Here is a 16,523-nt window from a genome sequence, read left to right on the forward strand (position 1 = left end):
TCAAAGGGATAGACCCTTCCCAGGACGACCCAATGGTAATATCAGTCGACATTGACAATTTCACCATTAAGAAGGCCCTTGTGGACCAAGGGAGCTCGGTCGACATCCTCTACTGGAATACCTTTATAGCCATGCGGATCCCAATAGAGGAAATGATGGCTTCAACGACCATGTGGTCGGCTTTTCTGGGGAGCGGGTAGGCACAAAGGGGTACATTGAGTTATATACCATCTTCGGCCTAGATGAGGCAAGAAAAACCTTGAAGATCAGGTATTTAGTTATTGACGCAAATTCCTCCTACAACATCCTCTAAGGGCGGTCGTCTCTCAACAAGCTCGGGGCGATCGTTTCCACCCCTCAATAAAGCCTGTGAGTGGAGCCCACCCGGCAGAAGGTTGCCAACAGCCACTCGCCAAAACGCAATATCCCCGGCTGAGGGAGATCCCCATGAAGGTACGCACCACCGGCCGAACACGCGGTCGCCATGGTAGACCTCGACCCAAGAGAGGTTGACCAAGACTAGAAGCGATGAGCTACGCCACGCCACCCTCATCGATGAGGAGCGGTAGACAAGCATTGGCACGACCATGGCAGCCGCTGACGCCGAACTCATCCACCGAACTTTAAAGAAAAATGTGGATCCCTTTGCCTGGACGACCGCCGACATCAATCCTGAAATAATCTCTCACCGTCTCTCGGTGTACAAAGAAGTACGCCCGGTCGCGCAAAAGAAAAGAAACCACGGAGAAGACAAGAGGCTCGTGGCCAGAGCCGAGGCTGAAAAACTTCTCAAAGTCGGGTTCATCCGCGAAGCCTGATACTCAACCTGGTTGGCCAATGTAGTGATTGTCACGAAGTCGAACGAAAAATGACGGATGTTTGTCGACTATAAAGATCTGAACAAAGCGTACCCCAAGGACTCGTACCCCGTCTCCAACATCGACCGACTCGTTGACGGAGCGGTCGATCACAAAATATTGAGCTTCCTGGATGCCTACTCTGGCTACAACCAGATAAGCATGCACCCCAAGGACAAGGAAAAAACAACCTTCACAACCGACGGCGCAAACTACTTCTATGAGGTAATGTCGTTCAGTCTAAAGAATGTAGGGGCCACTTACCAGAGGTTGATGGACAAGATTTTCAAGGGGATGATAAGCAGGAGTGTAGAGGTCTACGTGGGTGACATTGTGGTGAAATCTGACTCGTGCGGTCAGCACGTCAAAGATTTGCAAGAAGTCTTTGACGCCCTAAGGAAGGTCAACATGCGCCTCAACCTCGAGAAATGTGCGTTCGACGTCGAGGGCGGTAAGTTCCTCGGTTTCATGTTGACTCACAGAGGAATCGAAGTCAATCCCGACAAGTGCAAGGCCATAACTGAAATGAGAAGCCCAAAAAACCTTAAAGAAATCCAACAACTACTCGGTCGTTTGACGACACTGTCCAGGTTCGTCCCTCGGCTTGCCGAACGAATCAGACCAATGGCACAAATGCTCCGCAAAACGTCAAAGTTCATATGGAACGAAACGTGTGAAGACATTTTCGGCCAACTCAAAGAATTCTTGTCATCACCGACCGTCATTCAGAAGCCAAGACTCGATCTCCCGATCATGGTATACTTGACTGTCTCCAAGGAAGCGGTCAGCTCCGCCCTGGTCCAAGAAGTCAACAACGAAGAACACCCATTGTACTTTGTTAGTCAGACGCTCCACGTGGCCGAAACAAGGTACCAGATGATCGAAAAAGTCGCACTGGCATTGGTGTTAACTGCAAGGAGGATGCGGCCATACTTCCAGAATCACGCCATTACGGTAAGAACCAATTATCCCATATATAAAATACTGTCTAAAACCGACCTCGTGGGACGAATGATAGGATGGTCGGTCGAGCTATCCGAATTCGACATTCGGTATGAGCCAAGAGGTGCCATCAAATCTCAATGTCAGGCGGATTTCTCAGCGGAGCTAGCACCGCATCCCAACACCCCTGACCGAGTGGGTACTCTTTGTGGATGGTTCGTCCAACAAAACCGCTTGCGGCGCGGGGGTCGTCCTGGAGGGCCCAGGGGACCTCCTAATTGAACAAGCGCTCCATTTAGCCTTCAAAGCAACCAATAACCAGGCCGAATACGAGGCCATATTGGCCGGCCTAAACCTCGCACACGACCTGGGAGCACGCGAAGTCATATACAAGAGTGACTCGCAGCTGGTCGTCGGTCAGATAAAAGGCGATTTTGAAGTCAAAAAACCCCTCCTCCAACGCTATTATCACACGGTCAGCAACTCCATCGCCAAGTTTGATAAAGTCACCATCATGCATATAGCACGACAAGAGAACGAACGAGCAGACAGATTCTCTCGTCTCGTCTCCTCTAAAAGGCAAAGCCACCATCGCTCGGTTGTCCAGATGCGTCTGCAACAACCAAGTGTAGGCGACACCGAATGCCTGGCAGACACCGAGTCCAATACTTGGATGAACCCAATCATCCAGTACTTAGAGCATGGAACGTGCCAGCTGGGTGAAGAAAAGAATATCAGATGGCAATGCGCTCGATACACCATGATCGGTCAAGATCTGTATAGGAGGGGATATTCAACACCGCTCCTAAAATGCCTTACCAAAGAACAATCCAAGTACGTCCTACAAGAGATCCACGACGGGGCGTGTGGTAACCACTCCGGGGCTCGAACTATGGCGACAAAAGTCATTCGAGCAGGATACTACTGACCGACCGTTCACGAAGATTGCATGGAATACGTTAAAAGGTGTCAAAAGTGCCAAGTGTTCGGCCCACTCCACCACCTGAAACCAGAGGAACTCCATAGCATGACATCACCATGGCCGTTCGCCACATGGGGAATGGACATTATCGGCCCATTCTCACCCGATAAGGGCCAAACGAAACACCTGCTACTCGTTGTAGACTATTTCACAAAGTGGATAGAGGCCGAGCCACTAGCCACCATATCCGCCAAGAACGTCCAGAATTTTGTATGGAAGAACATAGTGTGTCGGTTCGAAGTGCCGAACACAATCGTCTCCGATAACGGCCGATAGTTTATTGACCAGGGCCTCCAATCCTTCTACGACGACCTCGACATCAAATTCGTCACAAGCTCGGACGACTCACTGAGTTGGCCACAACTAGGCCCATGCCGCTACTTAAACGATAAAGAGGCGACCGCGTTGCACACGTGTCCGACTGGTCCATAACGTTCAAGTTAAAGGTTGACCAGATTGGCGAGACTAATCCACGGTTAAGGGTGGCTTAACACAACCCTAAGCGCAAACCAACTTCCCTAACCTGGCCCAACAGTAAAGGTCTATTAAGGTAATATAAATAGCACGCATTTCAAGGAAAAAGGTACGTCATTATCTATAGTACTCTGACAACCGAGTGCCGATACCCCACTGACTTGAGCGTTGGAGTGCCATCTACAGGTACCATCCCCATCTGAGGAGCAGAGTGGCCAGGAAGAAGGAAGCATAACAAGTAGTGCGAACGTATCAAAGAGTTTCGAGAGCGTTGGACCGACCGGACATAGGAGCAGGAGCAATCGTTCTCTAGGTCCCCAAACCCGTTCGAGAACAAAATACTTTTCCTCTATCTGAAAATTATAACACATTTCATTCTGCACACATTTATTAAGAAAAACACTAATAATGTACAATATCTTCATTATTCATAAGAAAATAATTCAAAAGTAAATCTAAAATACACATCTTTATTTCAAAATATTACAATAAAACAGATGATGTCTTAAAACATAAGTTTTTGAAGAAAAATGTTATTTTAAAAATAAGTAGAGTAATTAAATGCCCGTAATCAATTCAAAATTTATTTATGTAATTTTTTTTAACCAAATTTACTGTGTGGTGTGTAAAAAATAAGAAATTTAAATTTTCATATATATAAAAATGTAATCAAATCAAATTAATATATAACTACGTAAACTTTATCAAATTAAAGATAAACAAGGTAGACAATTAACATACATCTTATGTTATATAATCATTTTAAGTTCATAACATCCTATACTAACTTAATATATATATATATATATATATATATATAACTTCATATATCTATTTCAAAACCGTTTTATGTACTGCAATGTCATTTACCAAGGTATCATGTGCAATAGAAAAACCATATAGAAAATAGGAGAATGATAAGCTATTAAGAAATCATCATAACATATTAAGCTATTAAGAAATCATTATAACATATATGTATAAGGTAGTCATTATTCAAAGATATATTGATCTACAAACTTTGCTCTAATAAATATAAAACAATGAACAAATATTTTTTTAGAAAAATTGTATTAATTATATTTTAGAAAAACTAACACCTAATCTATTTTAAGTATTTTAGAACTAATATGAACTTCAACTTTATAAATTAGTTAAGTTTATTGTACAAACTTTTGTACAACAAACACATTTAATAATGGTTTAATAACTCTTCATCAACTCTTTATCATTTTAAATATCTAAACCATTAGTAAAACATGTATTATATTTTAATAATAGGTTGATGTACTTTACAAATCATAGACTGACTCAACATATTATTCTATGTGTGATCTAAATTCATCAAAATTCAACATAACACACATCAATTCAATAAAATTTTTAAATTTCATCTCAATACTGTTGGGTATGAAGTCAAGACCAAATGGGTTGGGCTGACAAGACACCAAGTAGACAGTTGAAGCGCAGGTGGACATTGTTCCGTGACATCAAGTGGGAGATTGTTGGGTATGAAGCCAGGACCAATTGGGTTGGGCTGAGTAGACACCATGTTTTAGTGAGTGGGCTTAAGCATTGTGTCCCTTTATTATATCTATTTATCTCTATTTAAAGAGATCATTGTACTTGTAATTGGTGTGCAACAGGATATAATGTAAACCTAATAGTTGCCCGTGTGGATGTAGGTTGCAGTTGGCGACCGAACCACGTTAAATCTTGTGTTGTTTATTTTTCTGCAGTTGATTCGTGATTGTGTGTATTGCTTCCGCGTGCATTTTTTCCATCAAGTGGTATCAAGAGCTTTGGTTCGTTTACACACTAGAGATCCAATCAGCAGAAATTAATCGACGAGACGTGAAAATTGCGGCTGCAGTAGCGTCCCAAAGTTAGGGTTTCGCAGAGGCGGCAACAGTGTTCCAAAGCTAAAGTTTCGCAGAGGCGGCAGCAGCATCCCAAAGCCAGGGTTTCGCAGGGGCTGCAGCAGCGTCCCAAGGCTTAGGATTTCACAGCGGTGCAAGGAGAGGCTCCCATATCTGCTTCACAACAGCGGTGACCAGCGACGGTGGTGGTGCGGAGCGCTAGTGCAGTGGGGACTGCGACCAGGTCTATTGGTAATTGATTTTGGGTGGTGCAATTTTTGTGGTCTTGATTTAAAAAAAAAAGGATTGCCAAGATCGGAAATTAGTTGTACCGAGTATTTCGTCTAGTCATTTGAGATGGCAGAAGAAGGGAAGTTTCGAATTGAAAATTCGATGGTACAAATTTCAGTTGGTGGAAAATGCAAATTGAGGATTTGCGAGTTCAGTTACTGAGCACATCAATAAAACGAATTTGATCTTAGCCAGACTTATGTCAGTGGGTATTAAGTTCGATGATGAAGTTCAAGCTTTACTACTGCTATTGTCTTTGCCTGACAGTTGGTCTGGAATGGTTACAATAGTTACCAGTTCAGCGGGATCCGATGGATTCACTTTTGAGAAAATTCGTGCTCTCATTCTTGGCGAGGATGTCCGAAGAAGGAGTTCTGGGGAATTATCTAGTGAATCGCTATATGTCATTAGAGGTAAGAAAAATATCAGAGATAGTGGGAGCAAGAACAAAAGAAGGAGTCAGTCAAAGACTCTGGATTGCTCAAGTGTAACATGTTGGAACTGCAAGGAGGTGGGGCATTTCAGGAATCAATATCCAAATGATAAATAAGTCAACATTGCAGAAGACTTCGCGGACGAGGACTTTTTAGTCTGTTGCGCGGATAGCAGTGTGGATTCCTGGGTCATGGATTCTGAAGCATTGCATAATCTAGTTATTGGAGACTTTGGAAAGGTAAGACTAGTGGACAACAAAACTCTTGATGTTACGGGCATGGGTGACATAGTGTTGAAGACACCAGTTGGTTTCTGGACTTCGAAGGATGTCAGAGTTGTTCCAAGCTTAAGGAAAGTTTGATTTCTGTTAGGCAGTTGGACGGACAGGGACATGAAGTGAAGTTCAGAAATTAGTAGTGGAAGGTCGTCAAGGGAAATCTTGTCACAGCCTACGAAAGAAAGAGATGTTCGTTGTATATAGTCGGATTACCGTGTCTGAGGGAGTGACCATCCCAGTTCAGAAGATAAACAAAGTCCAGTTCACGAAATCTCGTGGGCAAAAGAGGGTTTTCTTTACAAGAGAGAAACTCAGAGCCACAGGTCAGATTCAGGATGAACGAGCATGGAAAGGTTCAGGTAGACCAGTCAAAGGTACTTATGGCAATGGGAGCACGGGTTGTGCTTCAGTTGAGGTTCCTAGACGACAGTGGGTTAGGAGAACCAGTATTCCAACGGTTGAAACTTCTTCAGAAAATTTCTTGTTGAATATGGAGAGTGTTTGTTCTCAGGTTGTTCCAGGATCCGACAGTTCCTGTAAGTGGGAGTCAGTAGGAACAGAGAACGGGTCAGTGACTGACGTGTTGAAACTCAGGGGAGTTTTAACGAAGTCTTCAAAATGATTAAGAAGGCTGGTGGCAACTAGAGGTGGAACATTGAGTTTCGTCGACAGATTACAGAAGTACATGTACACAGTTGAAGCGCAGGTGAACATTGTTCTGTGACTTCAAGTGGAAGATTGTTGGGTATGAAGTCAAGACCAAATGGGTTGGGCTGACAATACACCATGTACACAGTTGAAGCGCATGTGGACATTGATCCGTGACTTCAAGTGGGAGATTGTTGGGTGTGAAGCCAGGACCAATTGGGTTGGGCTGAGTAGACACCATATTTTAGTGAGTGGGCTTAATCATTGTGTCCCTTTATTATCTCTATTTATCTCTATTTAAAGAGATCATTGTACTTGTAATTGGTGTGCAACATGATATAATGTAAACCTAATAGTTGCCCGTGTGGATGTAGGTTGCAGTTGACGACCGAACCACGTTAAATCTTGTGTTGTTTATTTTTCTGCAGTTTATTCGTGATTGTGTGTATTGCTTCCGCGTGCATTTTTCCCATCAAATACTTATGTCCAATTATTTTACATAAATATTTCTAATAATTTTAAAATGATATAAGTCAAATGAAACATACCATTTAAAACATAGTATATTCACTCAATGAATTAAAATATAGATAAATTTTTAAAATTTGTTAGATGAATCAAAATTCACTAGGTGAATTAGGTCTAAAACTAATCTTCACTTTCTGAATGAGATTCAGAAAATAAATTCTCCTTTATTTAGTACTAATACCTATGCAAAATTTACAAAAACAAGTTCTAAATCCACAATACTCATTTTAGGTGTTTCATGAAGTTTACAATGCATATTTGCACACATTTAATACACAATTTGCATACTATAATTATAACTTAAATTGACTATCCAAACCAAAAGTCATTTTAAAATCAATGAAAAATAATCACAACTAATTCAATTCAAACACCTCAAAACACAACATCAATTATTCATGTATTAACAACATTCCATAACTCAATCAATTTTAAAATACTTTCTTTTATCTAATAGTTGATTGCATTCTAAGTAATAACGAAAAGGGAGTTGAAAACACTAAAATTTAAGAAACTAATGGAATATCACCAAACCAAAAAAAAAAAACATTCATAAAAATATGAACTAGTTGAAAAAATAAAATAGGTGATTGTGTTCCAAGTAATAACAAAAAAGGAGTTGAAAAACACTAAAGTTTAAGAAACTAATGGAACATGACCAAAACAAACACAAAGACAATCATTCATAAAAACATGAACTAGTTGATAAAATAACATTTTTCGAACTGAATGATCAGTTAAACCTTGAAATACTCATATAGAGTCAAAAATTAAAAATACATAAATTTTAGAAGAAAAACTTATTCCAAACTAATGATGAAGTATATATGTTTTAGAATTAACTATCTTCTAATTTTTATTATTTACTTGTGAAAAATATGAGAAATAACTAGATAGATAGAAGAGAAAATAAGTAGACATGAAAAGGGGTAGACAATGAGATTATATATTATGAAAATTAGATGTAGGATTATTTTTGACAGAATGGTTAGTGACCAAATGGATAACCTTTAGAGAAGTAATCTTCTCTTAAATGTTAATGTCTACAAGAAAACTTATTAGGAAAAGAAATAGTGTGATGATAGGTTGACACAAATAGTGAAAAACACTGGCTTAACAACTCAAAAAATTAATATTTAATTATATTAATTTATTTTTAATTTAAAATATTATTATATTATTATAATAGGTTGTGAAGTAGACATGATTTACCTTTGAATGTCAAAGTAATTTTTCCAAAACAATATAGAAAATTGGATGTGGAAGGAGTGTGATAAGTGGGTGCAAATAGCTACAACATGGAATAACACGAAAGTAGTTACATGGGTGTTAGTAAAACTAAGATATGTAAATAAGAATTAGGAAAACACAATGACCATGAATGGAACTGAAACATTAAAAGGACAAAAAGGTGAAAAAAAGAAGAAGAAAGAATTAAAATTTATTTATTTGTGTGTGAATCAACAAAGCAGTGTAAAAGAGGCGAAGTGAAATTCCGGCACTATCCCTAAAACCCCGCCACCAATCACGCCTCAAAATCCAAAATAAAATCCCCAAAACATAACCCCATTTCGCTACATTACTCTCTTCACGTTCTTCTCCTTTTCTCTTCCTTTCACACGCCAACAACGTGACACCCACTCACTCCTCCCTTCACTTCATTACAACCTTCACGCATTCCCCTTCTCGCCCATGGCGGAGAACGGCGACGGCACCGAGGAGTACCTCTTCAAGGTGGTGCTCATCGGGGACTCTGCAGTCGGCAAGTCCAACCTCCTGTCGCGGTTCGCGCGGAACGAGTTCGACAGCAACTCAAAGGCCACCATTGGGGTGGAGTTCCAGACGCAGGTGGTGGAGATCGACGGCAAGGAGGTCAAGGCGCAGATCTGGGACACTGCGGGCCAGGAGCGCTTCCGAGCTGTCACTTCCGCTTACTACCGAGGCGCCGTTGGAGCTCTCATCGTCTACGATATCAGCAGAAGAGGCACCTTCGACAGCAGCAAGCGCTGGCTCGAAGAGCTCACTAGTGAGTACTTTTTGCTTCCTTTTTTGGAATTTGAAATTCAAAATGCCGGATTTTGTTTTTGTTGATGCATTTTTCTCTCCTAAACGATTCCCTAAACAACATTATTACACGAGTGATATTCAAGTAATAGAAATCATGCTGCATGATCCTCCAAATATTGAAAAATTGGACAATTTCGTTTCTAAATGTTTGTTTTTCCTTAGAAATGTCGATGTCCAAGTATATGTTTGTTTTTCCTTAGAAATCCTATTCATCTCAATCCGTTGAATTTCTTCTGTCACCTACAGGAGTATGAAGCATTGTGCGAATGATAATTCTAACACAAACATAAGAGAAGATAAAGTGTTGAATAGATTAAGTGATTTGTTGATTACTTTTTTCATTGCAGTGAAATCAGTTGGTTCATTAAAATTTAAGTGAGATGTATGGAGTATTGAAGATCTTCTTCAGATAATAATATAATATTTAAAATGAGTATAGTATGAGAATAAAAAATTATAGCTTATCTCGTTTTATTGTTTTTTCAAATAGTTAACATCTTTGATCCGTTTCATTGTAAAACTCCCAAACAATGGAACAACATTTTTTGTCCCATTCATTTCATTCCATTATATTTCAATCCATTTTTTAATTTTTTTATCACTAATTTAAAAAGCTTCAGCGATACTTGTATAGTTTTATAACTTTAAAACTATTTAGGATAAAGTAGTATTTGAGAGTTCATGTTGACGGTTTATTAGTTTTTCTAATTTTTAGTAAACCCTAATTGATTTCGAATAAATATACAGGATGGGTCTTGGTAGTTTCTATATATGGAAATTACTTTTAACGTCCCTGAAAGTTTGAAGATTCGTGTCATGGCCTAATTTGACTGAAAAATGCATTTTGGGGACTGATTTCACGGTTAATTTAAATATTTGAGAACTACGATTGTAATTTCTATGCATTGGGGACTGATATGATCAATGGTATATAGGAGAAGTGTTGGAATATATTGTTTAATACATTAAAATTTATTAAAAATGATAACATTACGAGTTTAGCTTATTAAATTTTTAATAAATTTATAATAATACATAGTGTTTCCAGAAGAATGTAGTAAAAAATATGTTAGCGTGTCTTTTTTACCTTTCTTTGTAGTATTTGATTGTGCATGTGATGATTAAAAGCTGCTACGCATCATGTCTGTTGTCGGACTTCTGACTGTATTTTAATTTAAGGATGATGAATCAGATTCTAAGCAGTTGAAATTTCAACTGCACAAATCTTCATCTTCCAAAATATACTTTACTCATCTAATTATAAAACTAAAATGCTAGTTTATAAATTTTAAACGGAATAAATTGGAACTGACCCTACATTTAAATCAGAACTGCAGAGGATCATATTCCGTAAAGGTGGAATGCTACCTTTGCATATTCTTTACTCTGTACTGTATAAATTACTAAAATAAACAGCTATTTTCGTGATCTAATGTTTATTTCTGACACTTTTCGGCGATATTTTGCACTTTGTCACAATCTCACATTGTCAGAACAAACCTATCTTATGATATCATATGGATATTGTTATACCCCAGGCGAGAGGAAAATTTTAAGATGAAGTCTGTGTTTCTAAGATAGTATATGTGCTTTATTTATATAGAGAAAAAGAAATTAATACAGTAGAAGCGATTTGATATCCTCTAATAATACAAATATGATAGATAATAAATAAAATATGCATAACAATAATAAATATATAATCTAGATTTTTATTATATAATATCAATTTCTTATTTCTATAATTATAACATTGTACACTTTGTCACATTGTCACATTGTCCGAACAAAACTTATCTTATGGTATCATATGGATATATTATAGTGAAATATGAAATATCAGAGCATCAAATTAGTATATTTTTTTCTTTCTGTATCTGTTCAACTTCAGTATAATATAGAGTCCGAGAAGAGTTCACCCTCCAAATATCAGAGTGTCATCATCAGCTTAATTCTAAAAAATATTGTCATTAAGTTTGTGCCCCTAATTATGCAAACAAAAAGTGTAAGAAATTTGGTCCATTGTCTAAGATAAAGAGTGTAATGAAACCCTTATTTAGAGACTAATTTAATATTTTGCATAATTGATGACATTTATTAGTAAGGCCTTAAACTGAAGAAAAAATTCTTGAGTGCCAAAATGATGGCTCTCGTATTTTTGGAAGACAAAAGCGTGCTTTTTTTTATTGCATAGATTAGTCCTGCTGGTCCTTTTGGGGTCAGTCAAAAGCATAGTGAAAAGATATACTTTTAGAACCTGCATTGTGATCTTGGCTATATATTATCTTCCATCAACCACAGTCTTGAAGCACTTGAATTCTTTCTAGAGTTTTCGTTTTGGTGATATTTTGTAACGGAGAGTTTGATCCTTGCAAAAATTAACCTGCAGCTCAAAATGACAGCACCGTAGCAAGAATGTTGGTGGGAAATAAAAGCGACTTGGAGAATATTAGAGAGGTGAGCACAGAAGAGGGCAAAAGTCTTGCAGAAGAAGAGGGCTTGTTCTTTATGGAGACATCTGCACTCGATTCTACCAATGTCCAAACAGCTTTCGAGATTGTTATCCGCGAAATTTACAACAATATCAGCCGTAAAACATTGAACTCTGATTCTTACAAGGCTGAGTTGACTGTGAATCGAGTAAGCTTGGTTAATGGTGCAGGATCAAAGGAAGGTGTTTCTTGTTGTTCTCGATGAGCTTTTACCTTAACTCGGATTCGGTGCTTCTTTGGATCTTGCAAGAGTAGATTCTTGTTCTTTACCCTCTTTTTTTGGCTATCTTCCCATGTTATGATGGCTGCCATATTTTTGTTTTCTTTTTTATTTCAACCTGCAAGTTGTAAGTGTTTGACCCTTATCCCCCACAAGAAAAAAATAAAAAAGAGGGGGAATGGTCTACACTCTTACATGAATGATCTTAAAGGATATTTTGTATTTGTTAAGAATGATAGTATATGATGCCAACTGAGTTTGGATGGCTAAGATATCTAAGGTGTGTTATGTTCATCAAGATTACCTATTTCTTTTTTATATAAAAGTTCCCATTTTAGGATCCAAAAATCCAGAATCCATCAAGATTTTTAAATGGTTCCTTTAGATTTAACATATTTAAGGTCCTATAGAAAAATAGATAAATTATTTAAGATGTAAAATTAACAAAAAAATGTTTATAAAATTAAATATTACACTAAAATTATGATTTATTTTATAACTTTTTGGAGATTAAAATTACAGAAAAAAAGAATTAAAATACATGTACAAGTTAAACATTTACAAAGAAATCCAAGGCAGTTGTGAAGCAAGGGGAAGAAGACATCAGAATAATGAAAGGCAAGATCGAGAAAGAAATCCAAGGCAGGAAGAAAGGAGAAGCCCGATAAGAGGAGTGATTAGCACCATATTGAAAGGGTTTACGAGAGGAAAGTAGGAAGCGAAGCTGTGAAGCAAGGGGAAGAAGACATCAGAATAATGAAAGGCAAGATCGAGAAAGAAGTCCAAGGCGGGGAGAAAAGAGAAGCTCGATAAGAGGAGTGATTAGCACCATATCAAAAGGGTTTACGGGAGGAAAAGTGTCATCATCAGCAAGAAAGAAACATGTAAGATCATCCAAAGCGACACATTTAATTCAGAAAAGAAGTATGCCACCAATAACATTTACTAATGAGGATTTTCAAAAACATTGATCCTAATCAAGATGACCCAATGGTAACTACAATTGTAAGTAGCAAATTTTGTAGTAATGAAGACATTAGTTGATTAGGAGAGCTCGGTTGATATTCTATACTAGGATACCTTCTTAAAGTTGAAGTTATTAGAAGACGATATTCGGCCACACTATGAACAAATCATTGGTTTTTTTGGAGAAAGGGTAAACACCAAGGGGTATGTTGATTTGAATACGAGGTTTGGAACTAGAAGGTTGACTGGTCATTGATGTTCAGTATTTGGTGGTGGAGGCTAAGACATCTTACAATATATTATTGGGTAGGCCTTCATCAAACAAACTTGGGGCAATTGTGTCAATGCCTCATCTAGGAATGAAGTTTCCAACCAACAAAAGAGAAGTGACAACGATTTATGTAGATCAGCACAATAATAAAGAATGTTAGTGCTGGAACTTTGAAGTAGATATAAGAGGAATGTCGAGAATGGAATGATGGTGGCGATGACAGATCTTGATCCCAGAACTAATGAGGAAAGGATGGAGCCGAAAGAGAAGATTATGGTGTGTTAGTTGGATAAGAAAATCATTATACTTATAGGGAAAGTTCGGTTATGGAAGCAGATATGGGAGTTTTATTAGAAGTCTTACAAAGTAAAGCAAAGAATTTTTTGCATGGAGTGTGACCGACATGTCTGGTATTCATCCAGATGTAATCACACATAAGTTATTAACATGTCGGCTACCAAAACCTGTTGCACAAAAGAGGAGAAGGTTGGGGGAGGAGAAAAGGTTGGCGGCAATAGAAGAAACGCAGAAGTTTTACGTGCATGCTTCATTGAAAATATAAAATACACAACATGGTTGGCTAATGTGGTGTTGGTTAGAAAACCGAATGGAAAGTGGAGAATGTGTACAAACTATATAGATTTGAATAAGGCATGTCCAAAAGATTCTTACCCTTTGTCGAGCCTAGACTGTTTGGTTGATGGAGCTTTAGGACAAGCTAAGTTGAGCATTCTTGATGCATACTTTGACTACATTCAAATACTGATGAATAATGTTTGTTGAATTAATGAAGGCTAAGTTTAAGAGAGGGGGTGAATTGTACATAGTTAGATTTTCGCATTAAGTGGTTTACAACAATCTTGACAAAATTTTAATTGATTCTTTTTCAAAACAATAGGTTGATATTTTTAAAAGAACTCTAATTCAGAAAAATGAATATATTTTTATCAAAAAAATAATTGATTAAAAAAAATATGAGCACACAATTCTTAAAGCACAAACTTGCCAATCTAAAACACACTAAGGAAAGATTTAAATATGTTTTAAGAAATAAATTTAAGAATTAATTTTAACAGATTATATTTGGAAACAACAGATTGTTTTTCTGGTTATAGTAACACAAAAGAAATATTCACAAATTATATTTGAAAACATGTTTTTCTGGGTTTAGTAACACAAAAGAGATATTGTAGCTTTCAAGAACCAATGCAAAATTCAACAGATTCAAACACAGTTTTAACAAAACTTTTTATTCAAATAACTTGTAAGCCCACTAATGAATGCAAGTGTATACAAACATAATAAATACACAGTGTTACACACAAAATGTCTTAGCACATAAATTTTTTTCAATTCAGAAAACCAAATAGATCTGCAGATAACAAAAACAACTAATTGATTTTAAAACCAATCGATTGATTTTAAACTAGTATAGACAATTATTCAAAAAAATAAAGTGCAATCATAAAGAAAGCTTAAAGGACACCAATATTTTATACTGGTTCACTCGCAACAGAGCTACATCCAGTCCCACCTCACACCAAGATAGAATTCACTAGATCACCAAAATTCTCTTACAAAAAGAACAACAAAACAGTTCTTTAACACTACATGAACCAACCACTTACTGCAACACCATGTTACAGTTGTGATTCTCACCAAGAAACCCTATCTTGGCACTTACACACACAAAATTACAGAACATTAATGAAAATGAACTAATTCACCTTAAGTATGAACCAAGAAATACAAAGGGATCTCCCAATTCACAACAACACTTGAATGAATCTTTGACCTCTAGTTGGATGATGAAAATTAGGCACCAAGAACTCTCAAAGATCAACAAAGACTAATTCTTCTAAAAACAACTCACTATTTCATTCTCACAAATTGTAAAAGTATATTTTGTATAAGCAATATTCAGAACCTTTTTCAGAAAAGAAATTCACCCTTTTATAGAAGTTAAAACAAACACAATTTCCAAATAGAAAAGGGTATTGCCAGTAAAATCAACCGGTTAATAATTAAAACAATATGTTGATTTTACTAAAAACCAGTAGTTTGTATGTAAACTTATTTTTCTTGAATGGAATGTACTTAAGCTGAAAGCATTTATGATCGTACATATAAAATATGATTTTCGGTATATAAAATACATTACAGAAAAAATCTAAACACAATTCAGTATTTTCAGTCAATTGATTTGAAAGATAACAAATTGAAAAACAAAAAACTTTCTAGACAACAAAATTAAAACTAGTTGAAAACATTTTTAGTTAGTTGAAAACATTTTTAACCAATTAAAAACAGTTTAACCAGTTGAAAACCATTTATTCTTGGACCCTTCATCATTGCTAAAGGTAAAAGGTAAATCAAGGAAACCAAAATAAAACCTAACCTACCTAGAAACATTAGGCATGAGGTCTTCACTCAAGACTTCAACCATAGCTTCATCAAACATTTTAAGTTGGGATCCTTTAGATGTCCAACAGTCTCCTCCTGTTTGATGAAGACAAACAGTCTAACAAATCTTAGAACCTTGTGTTGAATCTTTAAAAAGTTTTATCTTTGAAGGAAATTATCAGAGGTGAAAAGAACATATTACACATCTTCAGCTTTGCTCCCTTTGACTTGCAAATACTTGTAAAACACATGTTTACCTATTTCTCCCCCTCTTACGTTCATCAAATAGAAAATGTAAACAAATACTATTTGATTCGATATACCAGTCCATCAAACAACTCTAAGCATATAGAAAATAACATTAATAACAATAATAAGCATGATTAGGGAGGATAGAAAATGGTCAAGGTGCAAAACCAACACCAATACAACACAAAATAAAAACAAAAAGTGAAATAGTTCTACAAATATGACAGTTATAATTGATTACAAACCAAAACTCAATTATGTCTCACAATGGTCGAGCTCAGCTAGTTGCTCTTGGGCAACTTCAATTTGATGATTAAGATGTTGAAATCTTAATGAAGTCATCTCATAATATGCTTTTTGCTTTGTAGAAATCGTGTCTAACCTATTGAGCATATCTCTCTCAAAGCTTGATAAAGGTTCACCCCTCTCCATGGTTGGCACATAAGCAACCAAAGCATTCATCTCATTTGCTTGTGACTCATATGCAACAATGATTGACTCTGGAACATTTGAACTTGAAGCTTCATTATTTTTGTTTATCCACAAATTATTGCTCTTCTAA

At 36.9% G+C, this 16,523-nt stretch overlaps 1 protein-coding gene across 1 annotated transcript; it reads left to right on the top strand.

Annotated features, from left to right (window-relative positions):
* Positions 1–8,813: 8,813 nt before the first annotated feature.
* On the top strand, positions 8,814–12,370 carry LOC137825699 (ras-related protein RABA5e-like). Its single transcript, XM_068631436.1, has 2 exons — positions 8,814–9,319; positions 11,750–12,370. Exons 1-2 carry the CDS (start codon positions 8,986–8,988, stop codon positions 12,055–12,057), a joined length of 642 nt encoding a protein of 213 aa, XP_068487537.1. The 5' UTR covers positions 8,814–8,985; the 3' UTR covers positions 12,058–12,370.
* Positions 12,371–16,523: the final 4,153 nt, after the last annotated feature.

This window comes from Phaseolus vulgaris, chromosome 8, assembly GCF_000499845.2.
Source record: "Phaseolus vulgaris cultivar G19833 chromosome 8, P. vulgaris v2.0, whole genome shotgun sequence".
Classification (NCBI taxonomy): Eukaryota; Viridiplantae; Streptophyta; class Magnoliopsida; order Fabales; family Fabaceae; genus Phaseolus; species Phaseolus vulgaris.